At 39.6% G+C, this 14319-nt stretch overlaps 1 protein-coding gene across 14 annotated transcripts in view; it reads left to right on the top strand.

Moving 5' to 3' along the window:
• Positions 1–13090, top strand: part of ST3GAL5 (ST3 beta-galactoside alpha-2,3-sialyltransferase 5) — a 33157-nt gene extending 20067 nt beyond the window's left edge. For 6 of the 14 annotated variants that reach the window (XM_072037866.1, XM_027455730.3, XM_027455731.3 and 3 more), the window contains exons 2-7: positions 774–895; positions 2169–2283; positions 4548–4891; positions 6267–6453; positions 8949–9107; positions 10384–13090. In XM_072037866.1, the coding sequence (XP_071893967.1) occupies positions 852–895; positions 2169–2283; positions 4548–4891; positions 6267–6453; positions 8949–9107; positions 10384–10647 (1113 nt within the window). In that variant the 5' untranslated portion in view covers positions 774–851 and the 3' untranslated portion in view covers positions 10648–13090. The remainder of the gene's footprint in view (positions 1–773; positions 896–2168; positions 2284–4547; positions 4892–6266; positions 6454–8948; positions 9108–10383) is intronic. The other 8 variants (XM_072037864.1, XM_027455727.3, XM_027455729.3 and 5 more) reach the window with 3 other exon arrangements.
• Positions 13091–14319: the final 1229 nt, after the last annotated feature.

Here is a 14319-nt window from a genome sequence, read left to right as displayed (position 1 = left end):
CATGGAGCTGGGAGGGGAGGGTCAGGCTGGGGGCTAGGGAAAGGTTCTGCACCCAGAGGGTGGTCGGGCACTGGGACAGGCTCCCCAGGGCAGTAGTCATGGCACTGAGCCTGATGCAGTTCAAGAAGTGTTTGAACAACGCTCTCAGACACAAGGGCTGATTGCTGGGTGGTCCTGTGTGGAGCCAGGAGTTGGATTTGACGATCTTAGTGGGTCCCTTCCAACTCAGGATATTCTGTGAGTCTAGGTTCAGTTAACCTTGGGAAATTGATTGGAGCTGTGGGTTCCAGTTCTGGGGATGGGATGGTGCACGCAGGTTTTGTATGCTGGAAGCACACTTGAATCCTGCAGGGTGTCACAGTACTTGGACATCTTGATTCAGGCGTCCTAAATAACCCTAAGCATGCTACACAGATTTTTCTGTCTGGATTGTAATGAATGCTCAAGCAAAATGGTGCTTGACTGAGATCAAACAAGTGTCCAACAAGAGTTGCAGTTATTAGACTTATATATAGAAACATTTACATATTTTTAGAATCATTTCCTGGCACTGCATCCAAAATGAATATGTTCCTGATCATAAGGATGTCGGGAGTGATTCAGTATTCCTGACATGCACAGAAAGAATCACAGTCTTTGCTGGCAGATGGGGCAAGTTGAGTCATTTGAACATTTGAATGTCCTTTAAACTTTTTCTCCATTCAGAAAAAATCATGATAAAACCTTTTTCTCTCTCTCTCTTTTTTTTTTTTTTTTTTTTTTTTTTTTTACAGCAATGCTGAGTGACACTAACTCTGTAAAGCTGAAAAGTGATCGTTCGCCTCCTGTGCAATGGTGTAAGGTAGTTGCACATGAAGATGAGAAGACCAATCTGGTTTTTAAAAGGTACTCCCAAGTAAGTGTCATTGCAGTGGTAATATAGAGGCAGTTGCTCTCCCTCTAGCTTGAGCAGTTACAAAAAGGATGCAAAAATCAAGGTATGGGATTACCACAGGATCTGAATGGAGGCTTAGGCACCCAGCTTTTGCTGGGGTGCCTAAAATACTTGGAGGAGCCTCGATACTCTCATAGTATTACACGTATTTTCCCTAGCTGGTGTGAGATCCCAGTATTTTGCTGTCAAGTGCTTCCGGTCTTTTTTTGGATCCAAATAAGTAACAATGTTAAGCCCTTTGCATGGTCTGATAATTGGGGAAAATGAAGGCCAGTGAGGTTTAGTGGGTTTATTTATCTATACAAGCTTTTTTTTGCTTCCCTCTCTAAAATCTTGGGAACCTGTATATACATTTAGATTTTGTCTGACTGAGTTTCAAGAAGTACTGAATGCTTTATAGCTTACGTATTTTTTTAGAACATTTAAAAGAAGTCCTCTGGCAACCATAGGAAATAATTAATTTAAAAAGAAAATCAATGATAAAGCTCAAACTATATACCTGAGCGACAACCACAGTCTAACCAAATAATGATGTAATTTTTGCAAATCAGTTTGGAAGTGAGTCAACACCGGAGATCAACACTGAGTCAACAGTGAGATTCCTTAGTAATGAGAAATGAGTAGATCAAAAATGCAGATAACCCTTTGAAACTGAGTGAAATAAGCTATAGCCCCAAAACGTGCAGAAGAAAAAAGAATTATATTAGTCTTCTTAACATAAACCCAAGCATCTAAATTCTGTGGTCTGGCCTGCCAGAGAGTTGAAATTTTGTTTGTGAGTGGTGGTTATCTGAAAACCTTGCAATTTGAGTTTTTTTTTATTATTTTTTTTTTTTTAAGCACACAACTTGCATGGAAATGCGTATTTCAAAATAGCGTTTTCTTTACAGTAGGAAAAGTCACTTTATGGTTTCTTTATATGATCAGAAGTGTTTGGATCCATCAGAGATGCATTTAAAATATATGATGCAGGTATAGGAATATGTAAAATCAGTATGCAATGGTTTTCTTATCAAAGCATCTGTATATTTTCATACTTCCCTGCAAGTGGCTCTTAAGAGTTGTGAAAGACTTGGAGGAAACAAAACCATCAATTATCTTGGTTTGAATCAAATGCAAATATTCATTTGAAATTCTTCAACTGTCTTGAAATTGTTTAAAAATACTATCTAGGAGTTAGAGGGTTGCTGTTTTCCCCTTCTCCTAACCCCTACGTGAACTTATTTGTTTCTAGACTTCTCGTACTGTTTGTGGTTGGAGGGTGCTTCCTTTATATCCTCAAGTTACATTTTTACCCTGAAGAATGTGACAGAACAAAAACACCGTATGTGGACCTCGATCGTGTAAGGGTTGGTATTTTTTGGTATTTTTCTACTTGGTTAAAACAAAAAGGTTTTGTTAGTCCTCCGTGTGAGTGTTATAAGGGTTTGTAATGAAGGACTTGAATGCTGAGATCATCCTGTGAGGGGAAAATATATTTTGTTCATGTTTTCTTCATGGTGTAGAACTGTTGGTTTTTTTTCTGTTGTTTGTCTATTTTCTGCTTCCTGTGGAAGTGCAAAAGGAAACGAGATTTTTAGGGGTGAAATGATCCAACTGTGTGCCTGTTAAAGATTAATGTATGAAATAGCCACGCCTTCCTAACACGGTTACTGATTAAGACCAGAAAAGCGAAAAGCAGCGAGCCTGTAGGGTTGTTCCAGTCCCCTGGGAACTGGGTCAGCCACCAAGGCACCTGCAGCAGGGCTCCCCCTGGGGTGCTTTGAGCCCAGCCCCAGGGTCGCAGCTCCTCAGCACTGGGCCCTCCTGGCCCCAGCAGGAGCAGAGGTGTTGCCTGGCTGCCACCAGGTGAGTGCTGCCCAGAGGGGACAGCCCCAAGGGAGACTAATGTCAGGCCAGCTTTCAGCTGATGCTCAGCTTCAAGGAGCTGCCTCCTCTGCTCCTTGCTTGTTACCTTTCTGCGGTGTTGGTGCAAAGCTCATGATCAGGAAACTAATGCAAATGGAAAGTAACGCTTCTTTAAAATCAGACCCAACACATTCAACCAAGAGGTGGTTTTTACCCAAGCCAGTTCCCCAGTCTGCTTTACTTTGTAGCTGTTCAGATGTTTTTGGAATCACAAGTCTAACGTGCAGGAGGGTGCAGCTCTTTATTTGTGCATTTACTTATTAATTTAAGGTAGCACATCTGCTGCAGTTTTGCATGTGTCTTTTAAGCTTTCATAACAGAAGCCAATAAACCGTTCTTAGTGTTCTTGCTGACACTTCTCTGCCTTTGCTACGTAACCTGTATCTCAGCATCACTGTATGAGCACCCTTCCTTCCCCACCTCCTTCAGAAGGCTTTTTACAGGTTCACCTTGCCTTCCCTTTGCATTTCATTTGACTTCTTTTCTCAGTAACACATTCTTGCTCCCAAACAACTACAACCGTAATCGAAGCAAGCCTAAAAGACTGTATGCCCAGGAAGAAGTTTGGTGTTTATGCCCAGATTTGCAGAGCCTGTTGTGGCAGAAGTAGTTCTGCAGATTGATCTCTTTATTTAAATAAAATACATAAACAGCTTGCTTCCCATGCCACCTTTTGTGCACCCAGATATGCAGTTCCCCTTCTGTAGAAGTACAAAAGGGGAACTGCATTAGCACTAGATTTGATCAGCACACACTCTGACCTGTGTGTTTGCCTAATGTAGTTTTTTTTTGCTTGTTTTGATTAAAGTGGAGGAAAGATAAGCAGAATTACATTGGGGAAGAACATATGCAAAAGGATTATTTTAAGTGACTAAAAATAATCTTTGCTATTTCTCTTCTTCCTTGCTTTAGATACCAGTTTGCCCCCATTTCTGAAAAATGTGTATGATTAACTCTTTTTAATGAGACAGTTCGATTTTTGTGGTTTATCTTACAGCTTAGTATTTTTTATGGAGTTTGTAACCACAGCCTTTAATTTTGGTGACGTGTCTTTGAAAGAAGACATAAAACGCCCCCACTCCCCATCCCCCTTGCATTCTTCGAGTTGTGGTTTAGTCATTAGCAATACCATTAGCAATACTTCTGGAAGAAGCGTTGCTTTATTTTGATTAGTAAGCAAGTCCAACCTGCCATTTGACACAACTTCTAACCAGCTGGTATGTCTCTGGTAAAAACCTATGACAGGCAGAATTTGGGTCATGCAGTTGAGCAGTGGAGTAGAATTCCTCTTGCTGTCTCACTGCTGAATTAGATGGGAGAAGGTAATTTTAATTTTTCTTTGTAAGTAACAGTACGGGCATTCTCCAGCAGCTTTTGGGGCAGGTCTTTCTTGAAAAAAGGTAGCATTTTCACTTCCCTGTTTTCTAAAAAACAAATTAGCCTAGTAAGAAAAAAAAAGAAAAACGAACACCTCCTATCCAGATTTAAATGATTGTATGGAGAGACATTCACTTGCAGGTTTTTACCCTGTGCTGCTTTTACCTTGTGCTGCTTGAAAATGTTTTGTATTTCCATGTTTAAGTTTTCTTTACAAAACCCAGTGTTTGCTTAACTGCTGGTTGTCACCTGGCGGGTTGCTCTAAGAGGGCTTTTTCTGTTCCTGAAGCTAGCTTTCCTAACAGAAATCATGTTTGTTTTCTTTTAGAGAGCACAACAATATGCCAGTGCTGTGCTGCAGGAACAGTGCCGACCTTCTTACGTGAAAACAGAAATGGGAAAGTTATTTGCGGAGAAATACAGCATGGACATATCTCCCTTTGTAGGAAAAAACATAGATGAAGATGAAGCTTTATTTAAATACGGACCTCCCTTTGGATTTCACAGGTTCTTTGATAAGCTTAAAAATCTCCTCGAACTCTTACCTGAGCATGATTTGCCAGAAGATTTGAAGTCAAAACACTGTAAACGTTGTGTTGTTGTTGGCAGTGGTGGAATTCTTTATGGATCAGAGCTAGGTCACTTACTGAATCAGTTCGATATTGTTATAAGGTATGTATTTTCTATTTCAGGCTTCAGACTACTTCAGCTTTACTTTATGAACTGATGTTGCTTTTTGAGGGGAAAATATCTCCAACTTTTTTTGCAATACATCAGACTATTTCTGAAAGTGCTTTTTCGAAATTTACTTGTGAATTGATAGAATTCAAAGTCTTAAGAGCAGAGTAACATTGTGTTCACAAGGCAGGAATTCAGGGTAATGATTTGTGGACTTCAGATACCAAAAAGTACAGGCACAACTGAGGAAGAAACCAATGAGATCTTAGAGAAATAAGCAGTAGTGTTTTTATTTATTCATATATTTAAGCTTTCTGAGACAGAAAGGAGTCCTAAAGACTGTCTTTTCCCCCTTGTTTGTTTGGGAAGCTTATTTGATTTTTTAACAGCTGTTTTAAGCACGATAAAAATGCATTAGTGTTTCAGTATCCAGCTTGCTTACACACTGCAGAGCATGCTGCTTATCTTTCCTTATGTTTACAGGAACAGTGCATGGTTTCTATGATTACCTGTATTTGCTAAAGTCCAGAATATGGTCTGTATTTGTGCTTTCTGAATGTTACTGTTGGAGCTGTTCTTAGTATTTTGAATCATGTGAAATCATAAATTTGTAATATAAGCACTCTCATAAGTAGCTTTGTAAACAAGTCTTATTCCTTTTACAAAGGGAAGAATGGGTACAGCAAGTCAATACCTCTTACGTAAAGGTGAACAAACCGTGACATGGAGAGGGGCAGAGAACTTTCATTAGTTGTTCTTTGAAATTAGGGCTGGCTGCTTGAAAGTGGCTTTCCCGTTGATACAGAAAAAGTTTCTTCTGTTCTGCAGAACTGATGGAGCTGGGTGACACTGTTCTTGTAAGCAGTGTGCTTGCTTCTGATTTATTTATTTTTTTGTGAGCTGGAATGATGCAAACCCACAGGATGTGTTACTTTGCCCTGTGTGTTTGTGAAGGGATAATTTGTGTGCCTTTGCTGTATATAATACTCGTGTGTGTGTGTGTAAACAAAAGAATACAGGAAACTGCCTGTGTGTTTTCTTTCCCTTCTGTTAAGATTCTCAGTTGGCACAAGGCAGTGAATGTGAAATTCTGCAATGCTCTTCTGAGTTGCTTTTCTATTCAAGTTCTTTCTTTTGAAGTTTTGCACTTTTGCCAGCTAACCCAGAAATAGAACTGGCTTCTCATCAAAGATAGGGGATGGATGAGTGTGAGAGGTGAGGAACATGGAGATACTGAGAAAACACTGTACTCTGCTCTGTTAAAAATAATCTGCGGGCCAAATACAAGTTCTTTGCTTAGTGTCTGATGTTTTAATGAGTTTGCACACTGCTTATTAAATACAGTTTCTCTCAACCTTTTTTTTGTTAGGCTAAATGATGCGCCAGTCCAAGGATACACAGATCACGTTGGTAACAAAACGACGATACGGATGACTTACCCAGAAGGAGCCCCGCTTTCTGAACTCGAGTATCCTCCTGCTAGCTTATTTGTGGCTGTTTTGTTTAAAAGTGTTGATTTCAATTGGCTACAAGCAATGGTAAAAAACGAAACCTTGGTATGTAAAGTGGCAGTGGCATGTACCTATATGATCTTGCTGTTCAGTTCTTGTTGTCTAATGCTTAAGAAGTTGACTGATGCCCTATTTCCTGGTTTATCATACTGGGGATCTTTTATGTAACTTTTTTTTTAGTTATGTCTCCTAGTTATAGTTGGTAACAGCACTCGGGTTAAGCCACATGCTGACAGCAACAGTTTTTTCCACTGATACTGGTAGATTTCAGACACTCAGCTACGTGACATATTGAGTGTTTAATAAAGTAGAACTAATTTCACCTTAGGTTTCAGTGACTTCTTTGAATCTGCAGAGCCTGAGGTTGCTGGCTGCTAGTCCCACATTTTTAACCATTTAAGTCTGTGCTCCTTCAGTGGTAGGCTTGCAGTTGTAACTAACTGAAAAACTGCAGTTGTCACATTTGTCTGTGGTCTTCCAGAATTAGAAATTACTCATTTCTCACTGAGTGTTTACAGAAGTACAGATATTCCTAAGGAACTGATAGAAGAGCTCTGTGTTTCCAAACTCTTTAAACTGGTGGTTTTTGCTTCTTTCAGTTTGCAGGCAGGTAGTTTCCATAAGCTGAAAACCCCTAGCTAGGGTTTTCTGTCCACAGATTGGAAACAACTGTTCTACGTTTTTTGAGATAGATTGAGAAGGAAGGCTGTCCAATTTCTGAACAATATGATGCATAACAGTTTAGGTACTCCAAGTTCCCTTTTTAATTCTATGATTTATTTTTATTTTTTATGACATGAAGGCATACAGAAGGCCTGTTTAATATTGACCGTGACTATCCACTACTACTTTAGTCCAGGGATATTGCCTTGTTTTGAATAATCAGGGTATGTTTTGTATAGAGGAGATATTCCTGAGTGCAAATTCTAGAGTTGCTGCTATATAGTGATTTTTTACCAGGGACAAGACGATGTTGGCCTGTCCTGTTGGTCCTGCAGGAACATGGTCATTTTGCCAACCAGCAACTTTCTAACTTGAGTTGAATCCCTCTCTCGTTGTACAAGCTGTCTGGCTTGTTCATATTTGAAAGATTTGTTTTTCAAGAATGACTAGTACGAGGACGCCTTTTTGAATTAAAATCTGTTTTTGGGGAATTGAAAATATGGTTGCTTTTTGGCATCTACGACATCCTCTGTCAAGGAGTTCAAGTATATGTTTTATGAAAAAGGTACCTTCTATTGAGTTGCATGTCTTAAGAGCAGAACTGGGGTATTAATATATCAATATTATTTAAATACACAATTGAAGAGGAGAAAAAGAAAATCCCGGTCTATCCTCGTACCTGGTCTTCTGGTGTCTGGTCCCAGTCTCCTTGTCCTGCTCTGTTAGGCTTGGCATGCTCATCTTTTCCCAAGCTCTCTCCTTCCTACTGTTCATGTACTGTAGATGACTAAACGCTATGTTTATATTTGTGCTGGAAAGGAGCATAAAGAAATGGGATTCTGCAGAACTTAATCAAAATTCTGGACCAGACTGCCACATCTCTGTGCTGTCCCCATCAGTGTCTGTCCATTCGCACCTTTTTCCGTGTTCTGGTGTTTTTGCTGTTACAGAGAGACAGTTTTGGGAAGTGCTCTGGAAGCTGAATGTTTTTACTTATTGTTTCAAATATTAGGCTTTCAGTTGGTCAGCTTCCTGTGCAGGCACTGGTACTTTACTGAAGCGTTCAGAGCACAGGTAGAAACATGGGACCACAGCAAAATACATTTATTTATTTTTTTACAAACTCCATCAGTTTAAGCTGCTGTGGAGTTGCACCTTGTAGAAGGAAAAAAGCCTGTTTATAAGATTTATAAAACACAGGCCTATGCTGCAGCCATGTCAGTTCTATCATATGTGTAGTGTTACGTGTCATGTGGAGGGATTTGTAAAACGAGCCTGAGCGAGGTGTGTGTGTTTTTTTTTTTTTTTTCATTCGTATGCATCTCATTGACTGCACATGGCAGGAGATCAGAGACTAGTTTGCTGAGTCTAGTGTAAATCCTCTTGTGAAGTGGTACATTCATCACTAGGTGGATGTTGTCAAACAACAGCTGTTCACTTCAAAGCCCGAGCAATTGTTTTAAGTCCAGCGCTCGCTTCAGCATGACCTGGTTAATGTTTGTGGAAAGCTGATTCCCTTTCCTATTTCTTCAAATGCTGCTGCTGCTTGGTTGTGCTGGGGAAGGTCCGGAGAACCCAGAAGAGCTGGTGGATATGTTGGCTGATTAAACACCAAGTTCAGTCAAACATTCAGAATGAGCAAACTTTCCCCCTGCTACCCTCTGCAATTCCAAACGCTTTGAAGGTTTTTCCTCTTCTAGGCCAATTGCTTGAACAGGATGCTGGTATGTCAGAACAAAATCAGCTCTAAGCTGTTTCCTGAGTTTCTCAGTATCAGTAGTGAATTCTATAACTGATGTACCATGTTTGCTGTACGCTTGATAGTGTCAGAGTTTCCGTTTGGTCAACTGTTTTTTGTTTTTTTTTCTTTCTCTTAGTCTCTGTGGATACGACTTTTCTTTTGGAAGGAGGTTGCTAAGAAAATTCCTTTTACATCAAAACAGTTTCGGATTCTGAATCCAGTCATCGTTAAAGAGACAGCTCTGGACATTTTACAATTCCCCAAGCCTCGATCAATATTCTGGGGTTGGGATAAGGTAAGAAGTTTCATTTTAGGAGAGAAACTGTATAAAAGAATAAAATAAGAAACTGAAAAAAGGTTTTGGCGGTTCTTTCAGTATAGATCTTCTGTGGGATGTCAGCTGGTCTGAAGTAATGGAATATTAACTGTCTCTCAGAAGACTTGCATTTTCTCTATTTGTGTAAAATCAAGTCAGGATTTCAGTTCACCTCTTTCAGATGAGGCCTTACGCCTGTGCACGCTGACATGAGATGTCCTGCTTTACGGAGCAGCAAGACCCAAATTCACTCCAGTAGGGTGTTCACTTACACATCATTTTGGCTGGTGTTAAATATTCAGAACAGACTTCTGACTGACTGGTGTGTTCAGAGCAGCCCTGTTAAGGCAATCACCTTAATAAGATCACCTGCAGTCAGATCTGTCTCCAGCAGTGGGGAGAGCATGAGAAGTGTAAAGCAAGCTTCCCTCTGGCAGGTGCTTCCAAATATGGGAATTGCTGCATATGCCCTCCTGCTCAACACCACTGCAGTGAACTACTGCTATATCCTCCTGCTGTGTCCTGAGCTTTAGCAGTGATGAACTGCCCAATTTAATTAAGCACTGCATTTTTGTTAAATTTCAACTATTTGACAAATTGGACATCAGTAGTTCTCTTGAGCTATGAGAAGTGCTGCATAACAATAGCCGTTTTACTTTGCGGGAAGGCTGTTAATGGTAACGCGCTGCACAAATGTTTTGAAGGATTTTCACCTCTTGGAATGTTTATTTATCTAAATAATGTACTATACCGAGCTATTTATTTTCTATGTGTATCCAAATATACTCACATTCAAAAGCTGTTCAGTGAAAAGTAATTTCCTGAAGATTACTGCTGGAGTGCTTGTTGTCCAAGACTGAAGCAAGCACATATTGGGCAATGCCAAGTTGTAACTGCCTGTCAGTTGGTTGAGTGTTTGGAGCAAGAGCTTACTTGCAGTTTAAATTTACTTAGTAATAGGGTGTCTTGCCTTCAGTTTACAGTAAAAAATGTAGCATTGAAAGCCAAAATTACTGCTAAAGGCAGTTAGTCAAATTGTATCGATATTTGGCCCTGAAATGTTTAGTTTCACTTGATCTTTACTTATTTTTTAATTTTAACTGATTATAATTTTAATTGATATTAACTTCTAAGTGAGTAGAAGGAGTAGTCAAATGTATTAAATACTGTGAAGTGTTATGGAACTGGTAAAGGAGAATATGTGAAGCCATTTGAATTCAACAGGCTTTTCTTTTTTCCCCTCTGTACTTTTTAGAATGTACCCACGATCGGGGTCATGGCGGTTATTCTAGCCACGCATTTATGTGATGAAGTGAGCATAGCAGGATTTGGATATGACCTCGATCAGCCCAGCACTCCTTTGCACTATTACAACAACCTCTGCATGGCTGCCATGAACAGACAAACTATGCACAATGTGACAGGTGAAACAAAATTACTGCGAAAACTGGTCAAAGAAAAAGTTATTAAAGACCTCACTGGTGGGATACATTGTGAATTCTGCAGCAAAGACAGCTAGTGGTAGAAGTGCCCAACGGTTGGATTTGATAAATCCCAGAAGCTTCATTGGAACAACTTTTTCACTGTCCTCAGTAGCTCTTAAAAGTGTGTACAAAATGGACTCGGAACCTCTGCTGCCTTTTTTAATGTCAAATTCAATTTGTTGGACTTTATTTTGATGTTGAATTTTACTTTTGCACGTTATTGTGGATAGCTATGTAAATACAACGTGGAGTTCAAAAAGATCCATTTAAAATATTTAATGTTTTAAGTTGTGGAAGAGTTGTTGTTTTCAGATGTATAAGGTATGCACAATGCTAGCCTGAGTTGTCTGACAGCATACAGTAATTCTCTTCCCTTGAACTACTGTTGCTGTGGATCCAGCTCCTGCTGTATGACTCCTTTTCAAAAGAAAAGCAAGGCGTGTACTTCTCAAGTCTCTCACTTGCAACTTGACCATTTTGTTTCTCCTTCAAATATAAATATTCCTTTGTTTTTGTGCTAATATTTCTTTTGGAAGGAGGAATGTGGGAGTGGGGGCGAAGAAAAAGAAACTGTTGTGGCAACAACTGTCAAGTAAGTACTCTAGCATTCATGCTTGATGTTAAAATCATTGGTGCATTAATGTGTCAAGTTAGAATCCTGCTTTATCATGAGGCATGTTTGGATCCCAGGGCGTGTTGTAAGGTGATGTAACCAGTAGAAGGCTTTTACCTGAACCTGGTCTTGGACATTTCCGTTCTTTCAGACCTAGACAATTATTTCTAAATATCCTAAATACTTAATTTGCACCAGACTTCAGCCACCCCAATTAAAGAAGTGGCTTTAATACCTCTTTTTTTTTTTTGAATGACTTGAGAATTGCTAGGTCCATAAAACACCAGTTTGTATAAACCTTTCATTTAGCAATAATACAATCTATGACTAGGCTAAAATTTCTATTGATTTACTTCACAATCCTTTAGTAATTAATTACAGCTATTGTAATCTTAATAGTTTACACTGACGATAACCCGTGTGAACTCCAGTGTTGACTGTGTAATTGAATGGAGAGGCTGAACTGTTAGTTTTTCCAGATCTGCTTGTAAGTCAGCAACTAGCTGAGTGCGTGTAAGAAGAAAATCACAAAATCATGGTGAGAAAATATGACCTAGCAGGAAGCTAAACGGCTATTAAAAGCATTGTGCTTTTCTAAAATAACAACAACAAAAAAAAGTAGCCGATGTGAATATACGCTCTTGTGACTGGAAATCAGTGCATTGCAAGGAAACTGGACCGCGCAGACCCGCGAGCAGGTGTAGTTCCTTTCGGTTCTGTTACCAGCGGAATAGCAGGGGTGACGGTTTGCACTGAGTAGCATTGTTACGCAATCCACTGGATGTGAAAAATGCTTTTTTTTTTTTTTTTTTTTTTTTTGGAGGATTGAAAGCTTTCAATCTTTTCAAAATTGATCAAAGTTTGGCATTTAAATATTGATACGGACTCTCCACATAGTGAACATTCCCACTTCTTTATTTTTGCTATGGGCTAACCTAAGAGCAGTATTGAGTTTAAAATATTCAAGCAGCTAATGAGGGAAAGCAAGATCATGGTGGTTGCCGATTTTTCAGGGGTTATTTTCTCCACGGAGAGGAGATCGAATGAACGATAACGTTAGGCCACAGGAGCAGCAGACTGGTTCTGGCCGTTACACTGAAAGGCAATAAAATGACATCAGATCGTAAAGCAGAATTCTGAAAGAAGTTGTGGACCTCAACTTTCCCAAGTCCCATGTACCTACGTGTCCTTGAAAGCCAGTTGTGGATGATAAACAAATATGAAAATCAGATTCTTGTCTCTGGCACTGTTTGTGTTTATAGCAATAATATTAATCTAACTTCTCCTCCTCAAAACACATTAATTTTTGTACTAGCAATAAATTTCTAGTTTTTTTTTTTTCCTGTAAGTATAATAATTATATTGTTTAATTTAAAATATTTCATGTGTGAAGAGTTTTATACAGATGGTCTTTTAGTTAATATATTGAAATGTGCTAATTATTTTCTCCTGGTATTTAAACTGGAAACAAAGTACCTTAATTTTATTTAGGCATTAATGAAATTATGGAAGAGTTCAGAACGTGTGCGTTGGGAGGATGTCTTGAATACACCAGTAGCATGCGTTTCAGAGCACTTGATCCCTCACCAGTTTTGCTTTATTCAGTAACTTGAAAAATAATCAGTTGATTAATGTAAATGCCAGTAGCTTTTTGGAGATATGATGTATTTATTGTCAGATTCTCAAATGATGTCCATGTGGGGTTAGATTGTTTTCCCACCAGTTGTATGGCTCGTGATAAAACGTTGTTTTTTGTTGTAGTGTTTATGGCATTGAGTATTCCTGCACAGACTCGACCATATGTGAAATGGCAGCAAAGTTCGGGTTGCTAAAAGCAATAAACTGATGAAACCACTTTCTATTTACGTATTTGTCTTAGTTTGTCATTTGTTTTGCCTCGCTTATTAAGGTTCTTGCATGTTTTACGGAGCCAGCTTAAAGTTTCAGTGCGATCCCAGGCACTGAAGATCTCTGGCTGGTTCTTCAGTCCGTCTCCTTTCTTCTGTGCCTTTTTGGTACCTGTCATTGGAATTCCATCTCTGGTACCTGGAAGGAGGGAACCCATCTTAATCCATCTTAACAATGACCATTCCACAAGCATCCAGGTTCCTGAGGTTAATGTGGATGAGAAGATTTCAGACTGGGTTTTAGCACTGGCATTAAACTCAACGATGGGTCTCCTTAAGGAGGTGGAGACAGGTCTGTGTCTTCTGGTCTGTGACTCCTCAGTCTTGCTCGAGGTGAGTTAACAAGAAGAGCTGTGTGTCTGTGCCGCTGTGTCCCAGAACTTAGCCTTTGCAAAGAGTGCCTTGTTGCTTGTCCATGTGCATTACTAATGTTTGTTTAAAAACATCAACAAAGAATCTGGGAGCTGCGCTGGACCTGTTGTGTTGCACAACAGAATTGTTCTTGGTAACTGTCCTAGGAGGAATCAGTCGTGTGTTTGTCTGACCTGTGAGGAGGCTGATTTTTTTTTCCTGGTTCCTGTGCAGGGATGTGTCTGTGTGTGTTTTAAACAGCTTCAACTTTCTTCTCCTTCCGCTCTAGAGTGGTTGTGAGTACTTGCATAATCTCTTATACTTTAGTTGTCACCTTCAGGTGAGATAAATAGAAATTCTCACATCAGGACTAAACACTTCTGAAAGCATTTGGAGGATTTTAAAAACTTGTGAAACTTTCTTTCTTCCCTATTTTTTTTTTTTTTCTGAATTGTATGGCTCTTTAGAGAATGGCAAAAGAGATGAGCAGCTTGCTTACTTTGGCTAGGTCCTGTTTGTTCAAACAAACGCTGGGAGCTTTGAATTGCCAAGTGCGAATTTACGGTGCTGTCTTCCAAGTCTATATGAATCCTGCGCCCAGGCAGTTTATCTGGAGCTGGAGATAAAACGATGACACGTTGGAAAAGTACCGTGGGTAAGGTCACAATTCTTTTTTTTATGATACCACAAACATGCCAGAGGTACACGAGGAGAGCAAGCCACTTGTCTGCAGCGTGGGGTAGTGCTGGAAGGGGTGGTTTTGGGCTGTGTAGGAATGTCTTGGTTGCAACAGGTTGGAGCAGTCTGTCATCAGCCTTGCCCCATGTCTCACGGGG

The sequence above is a fragment of the Anas platyrhynchos genome, chromosome 4, assembly GCF_047663525.1.
Source record: "Anas platyrhynchos isolate ZD024472 breed Pekin duck chromosome 4, IASCAAS_PekinDuck_T2T, whole genome shotgun sequence".
In the NCBI taxonomy this organism is placed as follows: domain Eukaryota; kingdom Metazoa; phylum Chordata; class Aves; order Anseriformes; family Anatidae; genus Anas; species Anas platyrhynchos.
This window is presented reverse-complemented; position numbering and strand designations above follow the sequence as displayed.